The sequence below is a fragment of the Paecilomyces variotii genome, assembly GCF_004022145.1.
Source record: "Paecilomyces variotii strain CBS 101075 chromosome Unknown C8Q69scaffold_4, whole genome shotgun sequence".
Classification (NCBI taxonomy): Eukaryota; Fungi; Ascomycota; class Eurotiomycetes; order Eurotiales; family Thermoascaceae; genus Paecilomyces; species Paecilomyces variotii.
In genome coordinates, this window is record NW_021167143.1 from 753,895 (window position 1) to 771,001 (window position 17,107).

The 17,107-nt window shown below is 50.2% G+C and overlaps 5 protein-coding genes across 5 annotated transcripts; 2 read left to right on the plus strand and 3 right to left on the minus strand.

Moving 5' to 3' along the window:
* Positions 1–755: 755 nt before the first annotated feature.
* On the minus strand, positions 756–2,013 carry C8Q69DRAFT_491343 (hypothetical protein). Its single transcript, XM_028632142.1, has 2 exons — positions 1,711–2,013; positions 756–1,649 (listed from the first exon to the last, which is right to left on the minus strand). Exons 1-2 carry the CDS (start codon positions 1,865–1,867, stop codon positions 895–897), a joined length of 912 nt encoding a protein of 303 aa, XP_028485783.1. The 5' UTR covers positions 1,868–2,013; the 3' UTR covers positions 756–894.
* Positions 2,014–3,407, minus strand: C8Q69DRAFT_464117 (putative aldo-keto reductase). Its single transcript, XM_028630399.1, has 2 exons — positions 2,279–3,407; positions 2,014–2,215 (listed from the first exon to the last, which is right to left on the minus strand). Exons 1-2 carry the CDS (start codon positions 3,277–3,279, stop codon positions 2,188–2,190), a joined length of 1,029 nt encoding a protein of 342 aa, XP_028485784.1. The 5' UTR covers positions 3,280–3,407; the 3' UTR covers positions 2,014–2,187.
* A 1,011-nt stretch (positions 3,408–4,418) lies between these two features.
* C8Q69DRAFT_506341 (hypothetical protein) lies at positions 4,419–5,220 on the plus strand (the record flags this gene model as incomplete). Its single annotated transcript, XM_028632793.1, has 3 exons — positions 4,419–4,439; positions 4,584–4,752; positions 4,883–5,220. The coding sequence occupies 3 exons, from the start codon at positions 4,419–4,421 to the stop codon at positions 5,218–5,220; spliced, it is 528 nt and encodes a 175-aa protein (XP_028485785.1).
* A 219-nt stretch (positions 5,221–5,439) lies between these two features.
* Positions 5,440–9,193, minus strand: C8Q69DRAFT_233956 (nuclear transport receptor LGL2). Its single transcript, XM_028626426.1, has 5 exons — positions 8,942–9,193; positions 8,694–8,884; positions 8,287–8,628; positions 8,089–8,230; positions 5,440–8,035 (listed from the first exon to the last, which is right to left on the minus strand). The coding sequence occupies exons 1-5, from the start codon at positions 8,999–9,001 to the stop codon at positions 5,660–5,662; spliced, it is 3,111 nt and encodes a 1,036-aa protein (XP_028485786.1). The 5' UTR covers positions 9,002–9,193; the 3' UTR covers positions 5,440–5,659.
* A 706-nt stretch (positions 9,194–9,899) lies between these two features.
* On the plus strand, positions 9,900–16,739 carry C8Q69DRAFT_486188 (hypothetical protein; the record flags this gene model as incomplete). The annotated part of the gene is made up of 16 exons (XM_028631883.1): positions 9,900–9,975; positions 10,101–10,323; positions 10,378–10,439; positions 10,498–10,719; positions 10,773–10,818; positions 10,873–11,707; positions 11,758–11,842; positions 11,897–11,941; positions 12,004–12,202; positions 12,875–13,425; positions 13,488–14,479; positions 14,712–15,143; positions 15,205–15,340; positions 15,392–15,537; positions 15,586–15,693; positions 15,750–16,739. 16 exons carry the CDS (start codon positions 9,900–9,902, stop codon positions 16,737–16,739), a joined length of 5,148 nt encoding a protein of 1,715 aa, XP_028485787.1.
* Positions 16,740–17,107: the final 368 nt, after the last annotated feature.

The window sequence follows — 17,107 nt, forward strand, 5'->3', positions numbered from 1 at the left end:
TGGGATGTCTTCAGGTCTACCATTCTCTACCTCTTGGACCTGGCCGGCAATCGAGGCGGATAGCATCTTTTCTCCAAGGCGACCATTGATGGTTGTGAGACCAGTGACGAATGTAAGGACAACAGAAGAACCGCAGGGAGAGATAGGTAGCTACCTAACCTAAGTGGCAGAGAGATAATTTTCAAACAGTAAACGCCATCACTCCTTAAGCTTACGGAAAGAAGAAAAGATAGATGGGAAGAGAGACCAATGATGGAAGAGCAGCCATCAGCGAGAAAGATCAAGCGGTGAACATCATCTAATAAGAACCCCAAAGTCGGACATGCACACACATTTTATAGTATGTGGATTCATACAGAATCAATCAGAGAAGCAGTACAGTCTAGGAGATGACTATCTAAGCTGAAGAAGTCGTAACTGCGTGTTGGAACAGAGATGCCGACGCTATATAAAGATGATTCTTAGATCTTTTATGTTTACAGCTCGAGTTTTGGAGCGATTCTACGCATAATGGCGGATGGAACTCCTTGTTCCCTCACCTTGTCAGGAGTTTGAATACTGAATGGACCAGTCTATATGTTGTATAATAAGAACGAGGTTACAGTCTTGTCCCGATAGCAGTTGTGACTTGCCATCGCTGTCATAAGTACTGCGCATAAGGAGCTACAGGAGCTACATACCTCAGTCACGCACATCGCACAGGATTTCTTCAAACAATCCTAGCAAATATTACAGGGTTGGTTGTAGAAAGGAGCATAGTTCGGAAGAGTTAAGAAACAAGTCATGACTTGTTTCCCTGGATATGACGGATGTTGACCACGGATAATCACCCGCACGGGCTGGATAGCAAGACATTCTATCTAATGTTATTTAAAATAAACCGCCTGAATCAAATCACATACGAAATAGCGGTTTTTCATTCCGTTTCGCCCGCCACCGATTCGTAGAATAAGCCAAATCATAACAACTCCTAAGAACCCAGCCCCAAGAGCGAGCAAAAGACTCCGTCACCTCCCACCCGGCCGGATCCCAAGGATCACCCCAAACAATGATGCCTGATCGCGTGCTTCCATTTCCCTTCATATCCAGACAAAGTTGTATCTCTTCCTCGAATTCTCCAGCAAGGATCAGATTATCTCTCATTTGGGGAACAGGGAGTAGGTCCGACCAGGGGTGATGGGGGATAGAGCGCTGGATTGCAGTCGGTTGGAGACTTGTTGGAAGGGTAGAGAGAGAGTCATCTTGCCATGGACCAGCAGTGTTGAAAGGTGAGATGGCATCGTCATGGAGCTGATCGGAGTTCAGGCCGAGGATTCTTCGATTTTCAATCAGGGCTCTGGTGAAATTGAGTTGAATCAGGTTCAGTAGGAGATCGGTTCGCAGGGAGCCCATCGTGTAGTATTGAAGAGCCATTCTTTCTAATCTGGCCATTCTTCTTGTTGCTGGCGGGGAATCAGATTCCAGTATGCATACATCCTTGATCTCCTCGAGAGGGGCGGGGTCAGTAATGGTATTAGGTGTTGTTTGGTCGTTATTTGCAGGAGCAATCGCAAGTGTGGTTGACTCATGCTGTTCATTGGAAGGAGAATCGTGGCACTCTTTATTTTTTCTGTCCCTCGAATGGGCTTGCGGTTTTGTATTTTGTAGACCTATTTGTATATATAGACGGTCAGGACGATACTCGCTAATTGGTATTGGTAGGCGACCTACGTCGAGCCCTCTGGTTTATGCGATTTTGAAGCCTGCGGCGTGTTTTGGGATCGGTAATACCCGACCAATCTTCGTCTGACCATGCAGTGCGGCGCTGCGAGGACAATAGTCTTAAAGCGATCCGTCGTTCAGATGGGCGCTCTACGAATCGATCCATATTTGTGATGCCGTTCTTCCAACGCAGCACCGTATGTGACTTGATGACAGGAAGATGGGGGCGTAGTTGTTAGTATCGGGTCTCTTACCTGCACATCTGAGATATTTATTATTATCAACCCTTGACCTACTCTCGTACTACTGCTGTATGTCATCCGCTTGCATCACACTAACCAGGGATCTAAAGCCGTAGGAAAGGCCCTGACCAATAATGAGAAGGAGGCTTCGACAGTAGCGTAAAAAGAAGTTCCCTAATTTATCGCCTCGATAATATTCAATCTAGTCATGCTACAGGAGAAGTTCGACAAGGTCGTTTCCATTTCAAAATACTCGCGATAGAGGCCTCAAGCTACAACCCCAGATGTAAGTATGCAAAACTTATTCATGGCCGAACACCCTCTTGGGCTCATACAGGTCATCAATGCTCTTCAACTCAGCGGGACTGAGCTTGAAGGAGATTGCCTTCACTGCCTCGTCCACTCTCTCCTTCTTGTTCATTCCCAAAATCGGCGCCGTGATAAATGGCTTCGAAAGGGACCAAGCAATGGCCACGATGGCCATCGACACACCATGCTGCTGGGCAATTTGCTCCACTTGCTCGTTGATTCTCTTGTCGGTCTCTGTAGTCTGTTGGCCGTGGAAACCAGGGCCTTGGAACTCTCCGCGTGAGGTTTTCGAGAAGTCACGCCAGGGTCGAGCCAAAAATCCCATTGCAAGGGGGCTCCAAGGGATCCCACCCATTCCGAATTTGGCACACGCAGGATACATCTCCCTCTCCTCCTCTCGGTAGATGGCGTTGTGAAGATTCTGCATCGAGATAAACTCGGTCCAGCCATGCATGCGAGCGGTGTATTGATACTCCAGGAGCTGGTGAGCCCACATCGATGACGCACCGAGGTAGCGCACCTTGCCGGACTTCACAATATCATGAAGCGCCTCCATGGTCTCCTTCACCGGCGTTCGGGGATCGAAACGGTGGATCTGCAGCAGGTCGACGTAGGGCAGATCGAGTCTCTGCAAGCTGGCTTCGATGCTCTCGAAGATATGCTTTCGACTCAATCCGTATTGATTCACATAGCCGGCGTTGTCCTTTTCATCATCTGTCATTGACATGGGCTGTTCGGAGCCGCGGCCGACTGGCGCCCACAGTTTGGTTGCGATGACAATGTTTTCACGGCGCCATCCGTATGTTTTGATCGCCTTGCCCAGGATCTCTTCCGACTTGCCACTGGAATAGAGGTTTGCGGTGTCGAAGAAGTTCAGGCCAGATTCGTAGCAATAATTCAGCACTGGCAGCGCTTCGTCTTCCAAGAGCGACCACTTGTAACGGCCCTCGCCGTTCCCAAAACTCATGCATCCCACGCCAATGGGGGCGATGCGAAGACCGCTGCTTCCCAGTTGCACGTATTTCATTTTGCTCAAAGTACCTATGTTTACCTCAAATGCTAGTATAGGTGAAGAAGGAGAATACTTTGGATTCTGGATTTTGGAATTTTGGAATTTTGGAAATCGGAGCTCTACTTATATTCCCAAGTCTCTCCTCCATGACTATTATCCCCGGGATCTTCTTCATAGCTTTGAAGGAGCTGTAGAAGGCCTCATGCAAGATGATGACAAAACAAGTCTGATTGGCCGAGGCAGTGAATCCCAACTTCTAAGTAGTCAGAGTAATTCACCCCCGAGTGAATCAGTGCCGTATTGCATACCTACAAATTAGCCAGATTAGCAGCGCAATTCTTCCCATCTGCCATCTCAACCACAAAACAAATTAGAAGGATTAATCTTTGTTACGGGATTAGTAGCCAGGTACGGTCTAGGCATAGCCCATAGCCCGGGACATCATATATATCCTAGTATATTAGCTTTCCCCTCTGTAGGGAGGAATAGGATCATCTTCATCCCTAAATTCCATCAGAATCGTCGAGATTCATCAACAGTCTTGGAATATATAAAACACTAATATATCATCTATATCTATCTATTTACCAGATTTCCTCTAAAAATCTATAATTCCCTAGACAATATAAAATGCCATTCTATCGAATCCCTAACCCAAGAAAAAAAAAAGGCCTGAAGAAGGTAGTCCGGGTGTCTCATATCTGTCACGCATGAGGCCTGACGCTCATTTAGAAATGGGATGTACTCCACTTTGCAGAAAAAGACATCGAAGCAACCTTGCAGGACGCCAACGAGTACATCACCTCTCTTGAAGAATACATCCCCATGTCGAAAATCGAATTGGCATCCATGAGAAAAGAATTAGCAGAAACGAAAGAGAAGAGGACGGTGGTCAAATCTATGCCCTTATCCATAGGCACAGGTGCTGGTTTCGTCGGGCAAGTCTATCGTCTCGAAGAAGATCATTGACTGGGCGTTTGTCGAGGCCGCTTCTCCCGAAGTACGTATTCGGATCAAATACAATGCCTCACATCCCGCTGAAGAAGGTCCCATCCATATACGGCCATTATCTGGCTGTGGCTCCAGAAGGATCGGTTTAGGCCCATTTGGGCAGCTTCAGAAAGGGGCCTAGTACATACATCAAGATATGCAGGATGACTGATTTCACAGCGGGTGTATGTAATGGAACACTGACTTATTATAATCAGCCTAAGAGCACAGCACCGCTATGATGAGCAAGGCTACCAGATCAGCGTGGCGCCGAGTCTAACATCACGCCCAACTATTCCACTAACGAAGACCGACTCACACTCGCAAAGACGCTGTACCGGCAATACCTCGCACGCCTCAACGACAACCTCATACAGTTTCAGCGCGAATACGCTACATGGCAGCGCGAACGTCGCGCCTGGGAGTGGGACGTCCTCCAACAGAATCTGCAACGTCCTCAGACTGCTTGGCCCGACCAGACACCAGAAGCAGAGAGGAGTACGTTATTCTGGACAAGTCCACCGGCAAGCCCAATCATACCTACCCAGACATCGTTCTGTGCAGCGGGGGACTCCGGCTCGTTTGTTCTGGACAATATGGGACAGATCTAAGGTAATTTGCTACACAGAGAGCTGTATGGGGGATGTGGTCATCTCGGGGATTCATTCGACCAGTCAGTCAATCTATGTCCAAGCTGGGCTGGCGACGTCGATGAGCGACGGCATTCAGTCAGTGCAATATCGCACCACTCCCAGAGATGTGAACGGTGACAACCTGCCTCGCGAACAGGATGCTGCTTCTAGCAGCCATCGCATCTTGGCCACGTTGACCCAGTCACGTGGCGACGTGCAGCTCCCCCAATGCACACACTGCCGCCGGGGCCTCGGCCCTTTCGACGAGTGCGTCGCGTTGGGCGATGTCGCGGACCACACCTGTGCCAATTGTGCGTGGACGGGTGATCGTTGAAGGTCCCTTGCTGAAAGTTCTATAAGATCTGTTACATCTCACTGTTTTATCCCTCTCGAACCCTCCTCTCATAGGTCCTTCTCCTTTAACTCTGATCATTGCCGCACTCTCTATTCTATCTACCGCGTATTCATCGCACATCACAATGATAAGAACTGGCTTAGTTAGAAAATCAAGTTTCTATTAGCTAGAGATTTTATTGACAATCATTGATGGCTAATGCTTCTATAGGCCACACATGGGACCACACAGGGAACTTTATCCTCCGACCGAATGCTGAGCAATCTACTTCAGTTTGGAGAGCAAACCAAGGTCCATCCTTAATGCTCTTGCCATCAAGATAGGCATTCGATCCAACAGGACCAAAAGAAGCGGATCATTTTCTCATAAGATCTCAAAGAAGAAGCTTCCCTATCGTCGTCACCATCATTGTGATCTATTATTCGACGTAGTCAAACCCAGCGCCACGACACTGTTTCCAGAACGTGCGGACTAGCTCCTTAGTTTTGGCTGATCCACGCGCAGCAATCAGCATCGCAAGGAAACGCTCTCTGTCTTGTGGGGACGGAAGAGCGCCTTGGCTCTGAGACGAGTCGGATCCCAGAGACGCCAGTGCAACAGACAGATGTAAACGGGCAGCACCCTGCTGCCGGAAGATAACTCTTTTGAGGACCTCAACGAGATGATCGATGTCGGATCGGGCACAGCGCCCAGCTAACTGCGTGATTAGAATCTGGCAAAGAGTGGGTAGACACTCCTTCAGGGCGTCCTCAACAGCCTGCGACGCATTGGCCTCCCTACCGATGGGGAGATTGAGGACGCTGACCCAGAACTGAGAGGCAGAGCGAAGTGGTAACGGATCAGCTCCCGAGAGAGCCATGAAGGTAAAGCTAAGAATAGTTTCAAGAATCGGTCTTTGGGGATGGCTATGGCCCAAAAGTCCAGTGCCACCGCGCCGGTTGAGCTCGTCGCGCGTAGGTTCTGGGGGAGAGGAAGTGAGGGAAAAGAGGATGGGATGATACTTGGGCAGTAAACGAGTAAGGAAGTCAATACCACTATTAGCAATCTCGGGATCGTTGTATTGTGGATTCTCTAGCATCCAGCAGAACGTCTCATATACATGGACGATCAGCGACACGGCCTCGTTGCTGATCTGCTGGGGATGGTCTCTGTGTGAGGCCAGGAATGCTGATGCCGTGCCCATAACTATATCCGCCCCGGGGCTTCCTAGCGGGATGCTTTTGACGAAGTTGACAGTGGTCACGGGAGGAAAGACATATGGTCCAGTTTTCTCCGTGTAGCCTGCTTTGAGGATATCACAGGCTGCTTCGATGATGCCCACGTTGATGGGAAAGTCATTGACTAAGATGTGCATGCATTGCATAATCAAGGCCTGGGAAACAGCGCCAGGGCCCGTATTCCAGAATGTAGCCGGGTATGGATCTGTCGAGTCACGGTCTAGGTCGACGACCGCATCACCATCTGTACGGAGACCCTTGCCAATACTGGCAACGCAGCGCAGAACCAAGTGGGCATGGCCCTGTGCTGCTTCGGTTTCGCCTCGCACAGCTTCAGCTCGAGCCACTTCAGCCTGTTCCTGGAAAAAGCGCAGGAGGCGCTCAAGGCATTCTGCTTTGTCTTGGTCTGTAGGTAGTGTCTGCACAATAGCTGCTATACCCTCTAGCACACGCTCCATGTTCTGGACAGTGGCCGTAGGCTTCATGCGGAATTGATCGAATTGATTCAAGAAAGTTGGCAGAACCGGTGTCAGGGATTGGCGACATGATTTGCACAGAAACGAGATCGACTTGGATGCCGCTGTAGCGCACGAAGCTACGTCCAGGGACGAAAACAAGAAGTTTAATACCGGCAGCAGCAGCGCGTGCGTACGTTCAAAGAACGATTTGTACCGACCCAGCATGTCCACGAGAGTTTGACGTGCCTTGTCTGAGATCTGTACTTCCTGGCCAGCACAGAGAGTTGCAAATTCGTTGGTGAAGAAAATAGCGTTGAGGCACTGGTCAGCGTGTTCGTTCTCGTCAACTGCCTCCGATAGATGCCCGAGACAGAAGATTGATGCCTCGAACGTTCGCCAGTCCTGACTCTCCATAGCTGATTTCGCCTTCTCCTGAAAGACCTGAATGAGCTCAATGCCCAAGATCGGGTATGCTGCGAGCAGAAAGTCGCACACATCGCGGCGGAAAGTGTTGAATTCGATTTTCTCGTCATCACTCCAACCTTGAAGATCCTGGGGCTCTGGGTACATCAACTTCGCGAAACAGTCAAGGACGGCACGGGCTAGATTCTGCTTAGCTCGGTCAATGCTAGGCGGCTCCGTATCAAAAAAGACACCCTGAAGCTCATCGGCCATTTCAGTCCACCACTCAAGCAGGTAAGGACAGGCCTCATCATCAACAGCCGCATATCCTGGCCCATGGAACAGCGTGTGCAAGAACGTCAGAACGTTTTCGTGTTCCGGAGTCAGAGGCTCTATCAAGATATCCCTGTATTCCCGGCTTGCGTAGGCCAATAACAGCTCCAGGAAGACCATATGGTCGTCATCGTAAACACCTTCTACGAGTCCGACAACGTGAGCAGCACCAACATCACTGACAATGAATTGTAGAATCGACGCCAGATGCTCTTGATTCAAGATATTATCCCTCGAGTGGAGCAAATCAGTCACTACTTCAGTTGCAGTCTTTGATAAAATGGGCACACGAAGGCTCTGGATAACTCGCGTGGTAGGTGAGGCTAGTCGGGACGACGGGATGGGATCCCGCGCTCGTATCGAACCGCGCACGGTCAACCACACCTGTGATTGTCGGGTGAGATTGATTCCACTGGTCAAGCGAGGCCAAAACTTACATTGTACGAAGTAATCGCTTCGTTTCCAGGTCCAGCATTGGTGTCCTGACCTGGAGTTTCCTGCTGAAGAATGAGACTCAGGACAAACTCAGACAGCGTCAATGCATCCTCGATGTTCTCTGATATAGGATGGTCGTCACCACTAATATCATCATTATCAGTTTCCGGCATCGTACTTCAGAGGAAATGCCCACTCACCTGCGGCGGGACTCCATGGACCATTTTGACGTCTCCTCTGCAAGAGCCGCGGAGAAGTACAGCAACGCGACAATCTGACTGTGGCCCAGATGCGGTAGGGTTGCAGTCTGGAAGTCAATTGACCGAGACTGCTCCTCTGGGACATATCTCCCATGCGCGAGACAGACAGCCAGGTTCCACAGGGCACGTCTCCATGGTGCATTAGGTTTGAGAAAGATGGCGACAAGACTTGATGCCAATTTGCGGAGAACCAGAGGCTTCTCATCACGACCAGCAAATAGAACAAAATGGTTAATCAGACGCTCCAGAAGCTCACGGGCATCATTTTCCGTGAGATTGGACCTATTTTCTTCGATGTCAGCAAAAAAAGAAATAGAAGAATCTGCAGGTTCATGGCGATGGCTAACCAGTCTTGATTAATCTTGACTATGAACGTCAGGGCACCCATGAATCTGGCATCTGGGTTGCTACTACCCATCAGACCATCCGCGACGATCCATCCTTGGGGGCTTCTCTGCAGCAACTGCAGATGCTCCTGAAGCTCTTTGACTTTGGTGGGGTTCCGCGCATTCGCCGGATCGTAGAGCTGGGCCACAGTCTATATCTCTGACTGTCAGACCTTCTGTAAGCGCAGTCTTGGATATCTGATACCAACCTCGTTGGCCCCTGCCACCAGGGCCTGTGGATCTGGGGTCTGACCCAGCCCAGCAGACATGGCCGGGTTCGTTCTCGTCCACACTAGCTGATATAGATCCAGACACAACCAGGGGAGCGATGCCAAGCCTGGAGAATCTTCAATCACGTGTATATGACGCTAGGACAGAAATGAAAGGCGGTGAGCTTGCATGGGGGGAATAGACAACAGGAGAGGGGCACAAACGACACTGATTTAGAGAGGCGCGTGAAAGACAAGAAGAATTTTTAGAATAGACGAGCGGACAAATAATAATCTGCGTGTGGCATAACTTATCCTCACTTGCTGCCAGTGCAGTGAGCTTGACTAGTTTATGCTTCAGAACTATGCAGCGCCTCCATTGGCACCCTGTCCCATTGACTTGGGAAGCTCTTAATGGTAGTGGGTGTGCAGAGAGAAACTGTGCGGATAACTAATACTGGTACTTAACTAGCAGCCCCTACCTACTGACCGGCGCCTATGGGGCTCCGTTGTCGCTAAGCAGCCACGGGCGCTGTACGGCAGTGTCTTTACCCACAAGCATTACAGAGGATTTAACTAGTAGCCTTAAGCATTATTATTAACTAGCTAGCTAGCTTTACCGGTGACTGCAGTGTTAAAGTACGCTTGTGCTGCCAGACTCCGTGTCACACTCCGCGCACGCGATCTCCTCTGTTGTTATCTCCACTCCAATTATTGTTGCTCTGCGGGCTCAAGCTAGTTCGCTCGTCCACCTATTCCGGGAGTGTGCACATCCCCGAGAATTTAGATTCTCATTCTTAGGCCCTTTGTCGACATCGCGGGGTCACTTCGTCTGCCGATGCTTTTCTGCGGGCGTCCGTTTCGTCACACCTGGATATTTTCCTTACCCTTGCGACAGCCGCTCTCGCGACAGTCTACAAAGCTCTTTTCTTCTTACTCTCCACTCCGCGCTGTCGACATGGAGAAGGTAGACACTACTGAGCGCCTGGCAAAGCTCAGGCAGCTCATGTCAGAGCACAAGGTTGACGTATACAGTGCGTGCCCTCGGTTCATGCCCCCGAAAGAGCTAATCGTCTCATGCCTTTCCAGTTATTCCCAGCGAGGATAGTCACCAATCCGAATACATCGCGCCATGTGATGCTCGTCGAGGTTAGATTAGTCCCGCACGATCGAATTCCGCGCCCTCGTCAGCTCGCAGGCTTACCCATAACTGCAGAATATATCTCTGGATTCTCCGGCTCCGCAGGAACGGCCGTTGTGTCGTTAACAAACGCAGCTCTATCGACAGATGGCCGGTATTTTAACCAGGCCGCCAAGCAGTTGGATGACAATTGGTTGCTGTTGAAGCGTGGACTGGAAGGCGTCCCGACCTGGCAGGAATGGTATGCGCTCTGTTGCAAGACTGGAAGGACGGGTGTAGACTAAGCGGATACTAGGACAACGGAGCAAGCAGAGGGTGGAAAAGTCGTGGGTGTCGACCCGAGTCTGATCACAGCCTGTATGTGATCATTCCGTTTATGGGACACTGCCGAGAGATGGGTGCTGATATCTTGCAGCAAGCGCCCGCAAGCTCTCAGAGACGCTCAATAAAAACGGCTCCTCTTTGGTAGGAATCCAGCAGAATTTGGTCGATCTTGTCTGGGGCAAGGACCGTCCGGCTCGTCCAAACGAGAAGGTCAAGGTCCACCCGGAGAAGTTTGCTGGAAAGTCTTTCCAGGAGAAAATCAGTGACTTGCGAAAGGACCTTCAGACGAAGAAACGGGCCGGATTTGTTATTTGTGAGCGCTCAGATCCGTATCACTCCTAACAGGACAGATACTAACTGAAATAGCAATGCTTGATGAAATTGCTTGGCTCTTCAACTTGAGAGGGAACGAGTAAGTCATAGCCATTATGGGTCCAGGCGGTTCGGATCTCTGACACTCACGCAGCATCCCTTACAACCCCGTGTTCTTTTCATATGCAGTGATTACTCCCACTACAGCGGAGCTGTACATCGATGCCGAAAAATTGACCCCAGAAGCGAAGAAACATCTTGGCCAAGACGTCGTCATTAAGCCCTATGACACCATATTTGCTGATGCGAAGACCTTAAGCGCGAAAGCCCCGACTGCGGCTGATAAGACACCTACGAAATTCCTCCTGTCCAACAAGGCTTCCTGGGCACTCAGTCTAAGCCTGGGCGGAGAGGGTCAGGTCGAAGAGGCTCGAAGCCCCATCTCTGATGCAAAGGCCATCAAGAATGAAGCGGAGGTGGAGGGCATGAGAGCTTGTCATATCAGAGACGGTGCTGCTCTCACCGAGTACTTTGCCTGGCTTGAAAACGAGTTGGTTAACAAACATACAAAGCTGGACGAGGTTGAAGCAGCAGACAAATTGGAGCAGATTCGGTCCAAGCATGAGAACTTCGTCGGCCTTTCATTCGACACCATTTCTTCTACAGGCCCCAACGCGGCTGTTATCCATTATAAGCCTGAGAAGGGAAGCTGTTCCGTAATTGATCCCAAGGCTATCTACCTCTGCGACTCCGGCGCCCAGTATCTGGATGGCACTACCGACACCACACGCACATTCCACTTTGGCCAGCCTACGGAATTCGAGAAGAAGGCATTCACCCTGGTCCTTAAGGGTCTCATCGGAATCGACACCGCAGTCTTCCCCAAAGGAACGAGCGGCTTTGCTCTTGATGCTTTTGCAAGACAGCACTTGTGGAAGGAAGGCCTGGACTATCTTCATGGCACCGGTCACGGAATCGGGTCCTACCTGGTATGAGATCGATGTTGACGCACAACGAATTGGTATCTAATGGCACACAGAACGTCCACGAAGGTCCCATCGGTATTGGCACGCGCGTCCAGTATTCTGAGGTTTCGCTGTCTCCAGGAAACGTCATTTCCGATGGTATGTCACCCACCCCTTCCTCCCGAAGTCATCCGTCTAATTGACAATTTGTAGAACCCGGTTATTACGAAGATGGAAAGTTTGGTATCCGTATCGAGAGTAAGAGCGACCTTCTGGTTCCAGAAGATCATTACATATAGCTGTATACTAACTCCTTGTAGACGTGATTATTGCTCGCGAGGTGCAAACGCGGAACCGTTTCGGTGACAAGGCGTGGCTGGGCTTCGAACATGTTACCATGACACCCTTGGGTCGCAATCTGATTGAACGATCCCTGCTGACGGAGGCAGAGATCAAATGGGTCAATGACTACCACGAAGAAGTCTGGGAGAAGACGCAGCACTTCTTTGAGAAGGACGAGTTGACGCGCACCTGGCTGAAGAAAGAGACTCAGCCCATTTAGATTAAGGTTGCCTTGTAAATATCCATCATCAGACGACGACATAGATCCGGCATCGTCTGCCTCGAGACGGGAGCATAGAGGGCGCTCTATATTTCTAGCCTTTTTGGACTTTGAATGCATATAAATAGAAAGTAGAATACATTTGCGGAGGTATTCTAACACCAATCATTTCAAATCTTGATAACAATGCAGTCTACTGTCTGTCGGCATCCCGCGGGGACATGACAGGCGCTGTCCGAAAGCTTGTGTGGGGAAAGGAGAGCATCTCGCCGCAGTCAGCCTAAGTACCGCTTTCTCACGCATACAATTGCCCGACGACTTCTTCACTTCGTGCGCAGAAGGAGTTCCGCGCCCTGGTCTTCTCTCATAGGCGGGTCCTATAGCTTGTCCTAGCGGTGATTTCCTTCCCGTAAACGGGAATCAATGAAGGGGTGAATCACAGTCGAAACAGTTCAACCATCTCGAGACTTGACAACAGGCAACGAAGGCACGACCACCGACCGCCGACCCAACCTCAATCAGTTAGTTATTTATCTCCGCCGGGATATCAAATAGCCCGCGAGCTAGCGCGCTGAACGACTTCGAATTTCTTTGTACGCGTCTACGACCGATCGGAAATCTGGCATGAGCGGACGAAGCGGTTATACGAACGGAAATGGCTACGGCGACGGGAGCCGCTATGACCAAGGATACAGCAATGGAGATACCCGGAGGGCAAACGGCTACGGTGGTGCAGGTGGAGGACGAGAGCCCCGTGTAGGTGGATATGGCGGATTATCCGAGGAGCCTCAGCAAGCAGACTATTCTACGTCGCCGTCGCGGGAGCGAAGCCGGGCTAGGGTAGAGCGTGAGCAGCGACAGGCGACCTCACGGTCGCGCACGAGAGATCCGAATGCGGGTGCCAGACGGGCAGGTGGAAGAGATGAAACTGGCTATACGAGTCGATCGAGGGGAGGAGAGGGTTCAGATGGTGCGCGGAGGGCCCGGGGAGCGCAGGCGATAGAGGACATCCTCCAGTCGATCCAGCGTGACTGGGACTTCATGGCCAGCGATGAATGCGTTCCTGTTCAGGTCGGGTTGCAATTGATGGACAACAGCACGTTGGGTAAAGCAGATCGGGAACCGGAATTCCTGGAGATGCACAAGCAGATTCAAAAGACGCTGAAGGCTATTGTCAACGGTGAGTTTCTATCGAACGTAGCCCCTTCATTGAAAGCAGTATGCTCATCTTGGTTTCCCCAGAGCACCACCAGGGTTTCAATAGTTCTATCGGTACATACCATAAGATCCAAAGCAGCATACAAAGCTCACAAACCCGCGTGCGGACGCTACGCGACTCTCTCGAAGAGACGAAAGCCGGTCTTCTCACGACCAAACCCGAATTGAAAGGGCTGGCTCACTCATCTCAAAGCTACGATGATATTCTACAGTTATTCCACCAGATCCAAGAGATCCAATCCCTGCCCGAGAAGCTAGAAGGTCGGATATCCGACAAACGTTTCTTGTCTGCGATTGATATCTTGCAAGATGCTCTTCGCCTTCTGCGGAGGTCAGACTTCGATAGCATTGGGGCTCTTGCCGACCTTCGGGCATATTTCAGCAACCAGGAGGTCTCTTTGACCGACATCTTAATCGAGGAGCTACATGACCATCTGTATCTCAAATCGCCCTATTGCCAAGATAGATGGAAGCCTCCAGTGATAAATGGTCAAAGTAACGGGACGGCTAGTGTCTCCGGGGTTAATGGCGTGACAACGTGGGAAAGGCCTGTCTACGGCTTCCTAGCGAAGTTGGACACGTCCTCGCCTATGGTTGAGGATGCTTCGAGGAACCCGGAAGCTGACACCTTCAGCTATATCCACATGATTATTGAGGCACTCAATAAAATGGGACATCTGGATGTTGCTATTGATCGGATAGAACAGCGAATGCCTGTTGAACTTTTTGCGGTTGTCGACAAGACCAATGCGGAAGTTGATGCTCGATACCCGAACCTGCCGCGAGGCTTTTCATCCAGAGATAGCACAAGTAACTCACCAGCTGAGATCAACGAACAGCGCGGCCACGTGCTTAGTGAATTCCTATGGGCCTTGTATGCTAAGTTTGAGGCAATAGCGGAGAGTCATCGAGTTGTCCATGATGTGGTCAAAGGCATCGTGGAACGTGAAGACATCCCCAAAGCCAGTAACTTGACCGGGGGCTTCAAGGAGCTATGGAAACTATATCAAAGCGAGGTAACATTTATTTGTCCGACTACCGCTCTTTACATGTTTGCTGACACTTTCAGATTCGTTCTCTCTTGCATGACTATCTTGCAACAGATGGACATTCGTCCTTCAGGCCAACAGCGGGCGACTCTGATGGACGGCGTACCGTTCCAAACCAGAGAGATAAGAACAGGGTATTCTACACAGTTCCCCGAGGTGGTATGATATCGCGTCTGACAGGGTACAGAAAATGTTCAAGCTATCTGATGTCGATCAAAACTCATCCGATATGAAAGCCGAACAGGATGACTTGGACGAGATCCTGAGATCTTCCGTCCCCGGTCTGGTGACTAAGTCAACTCAAAGAGCGACCACTACCGACTCTTCTCAGACCAGACAAGGAAATTCGGGCACCGGCCATAAGCTACTCATCGAACCGAGTGTGTTCAATATGAGTCTTCTGCTACCCCCGTCTCTATCTTTCATCCAACGGTTGAAGGATATCGTGCCGGTCGACTCGGACATTGTTATGAGCACACTGACCTCTTTCCTGGATGATTTCTTAGTCAACGTCTTTCTGCCTCAGCTTGAGGAAGCTATCACTGATCTTTGCACATTGAGTTTCATTTCAGCAGATGCCTTTACTGAGGATCCGCAGTGGGCAGCCGTTTCTCCCAGACCGGTCTTTAAGGTACGCTTATTAGTCCTCCTGTCTTCGACATGGATCGCTAACTCACGAACTTTTCTCGTAGGGGACTGTCCAATTCATGAACCTTGTCAAAGCATTTAGCAAGATGTTGGATACTATTCCTCAAGATCAGACGTTTACACAGCTTGTCATTAGCCAAGTTGTGACATACTATGACAAGTGCTGCGGCTGGTACAAGGGTAGGTCCTTTTCCTTCTTAGGACAGACAAAGCGTGGCTAACATCGTTCAGCAATTGTCTCCAAGATTTCCCCGCAAGCACCGGGGGGCGTCCGTCTCAAAGCAGCCGCGGCTTTTGCGGAATCAGGCGAGATCCGGGATACAGTACTTGAGCTATGGCAAAACCCCGGTGATAAGAAAAGAGAACTTGTCGATAAGGTATGTCTGCAATGAGCGGGGTACATGAACCCTGCTGACTATGTCCAGGAAATCGATCTTATGATCAAGGAGACAAATAAGAATCCTCTCGTGCCGTATGATATCATCTCAGATCCTAAGACGGTCGTTGCGCTGTCATTACTGTATAATAGCATGGTACGTCCACTGTCATGCCACCAAATATCACAAGGCTCAAACTGACTGTTTGAAAGCAATGGCTTGCCAGTCATCTTGTGAAGTTGCGACATGTCAGTCAGAGCGAGTCGCGGCCGCAGTCATCCTCGGGGCGTGTTCCTCACTCTCGTCGATGGACTCTTATTACGGCTATGAGGACAAAGCGGGACAGTGTTAGCCAGTCGGTCTATCTTCCTCTCAATCCTGAGACTGCAGTAGCATTCGATACCACAGTGCAGTCGCTCCGAGATCTCGCCACAGCAGCGCTTCTTACGCTGCACATTGATATCCGGTGCGGCATTATCCACATGCTTACCAAGGCCATGGCGGGACCAAACCCTCCCCCTCCTCAATTACGTGAATCGAATACTCCTATTACTCCTTCACCCGATCCGAACGTGCATTGGCACCATATCATCCCTAACCAGCCGACATCTGCGTCTCCGGCGGTCCTTGAACTAAACACTGATCTGATTTCCTTCGACACGAACGTCTCTGCGTATGTGGGCCCGAATGAACAGTGGTTCATCTCTTCGGGCCTTGCCAGGTTCATCGACAAGGTCTTCATCTCCTGCACTAGATATATTGGGGCAATGAACCATAACGGCGCTCTGCGCCTTCAGCTGGACGTTCTTGTCCTCCAACAGAACCTGAAGAATATAATTGTGGATCCAACCGGTGAGGACACCGAGAGAAGCAACGCCCTAGACGATCCGAGCCAGCCGCACGAGGTTGTCGCCCTCCCTCGCAGTGCCAAGTTCCTCGACTGGTTCCTTGAAGGAGCCGAAAAAGCACTTGACTATGCCAAGGAAGAGAAGGAACTATTTGCAGCGCAAGGCGATAAAGCACTGGCGGCTGGAAACGGCGAACCTTTCTCTTACGATGAGCTAAAGATACTGGTAGACCTCTGTTTTTCCGAAATTATGAAGGGCCCTCGCGGTGCAGAGAATCGCGAGGATTTCATGGCAGCCAAGAGAGGGATCGCCGATGCAATGCTCAGGCTCAGCGAGGTCATGTGGGATTCTTAGATACCTTATTTCTTCTCAGTACCATTTGCGCGATGTTTATAGCCATCAGTTCATGCGGTTTGGTTGGGTGGGCATCCGTAACTATAGAATTTATAGTATCTATGTGGAAGGAGAAATACCTGGATTGCTTTGGGCGTTTGGGGAGACCAGGTCTACCATTTAACACTTTCTGTTGTCGTTTTGTAGAAGTGATCCACGTTGCTAATTAAGTATCTCCCGAGGAGTAGATACCGCGATCGTCTCGATCGGCAGAAGGGTCTAAGAATAAAGAAATGAGGGAAGATCAGCGGCAAAATTCATCAATTATATTTTGTATTAAGTTGCCAATGCCGGGCTTCTTTGAGGCTCAGATCAATCTTGAATCTAGT

Coding starts and splice junctions, on each gene's coding strand:
- C8Q69DRAFT_491343 (XM_028632142.1), bottom strand. CDS start 1,867: ATGGATCGATTCGTAGAGCGCCCATCTGAACGACGGATCGCTTTAAGA. Junction 1,650..1,710: donor CATAAACCAGAGGGCTCGAC/GTAGGTCGCCTA, acceptor ATATACAAATAG/GTCTACAAAATACAAAACCG.
- C8Q69DRAFT_464117 (XM_028630399.1), bottom strand. CDS start 3,279: ATGAAATACGTGCAACTGGGAAGCAGCGGTCTTCGCATCGCCCCCATT. Junction 2,216..2,278: donor TTGAAGAGCATTGATGACCT/GTATGAGCCCAA, acceptor CTGGGGTTGTAG/CTTGAGGCCTCTATCGCGAG.
- C8Q69DRAFT_233956 (XM_028626426.1), bottom strand. CDS start 9,001: ATGTCTGCTGGGCTGGGTCAGACCCCAGATCCACAGGCCCTGGTGGCA. Junction 8,231..8,286: donor TCCATGGAGTCCCGCCGCAG/GTGAGTGGGCAT, acceptor TGATGATATTAG/TGGTGACGACCATCCTATAT. Junction 8,036..8,088: donor AAGCGATTACTTCGTACAAT/GTAAGTTTTGGC, acceptor CGACAATCACAG/GTGTGGTTGACCGTGCGCGG.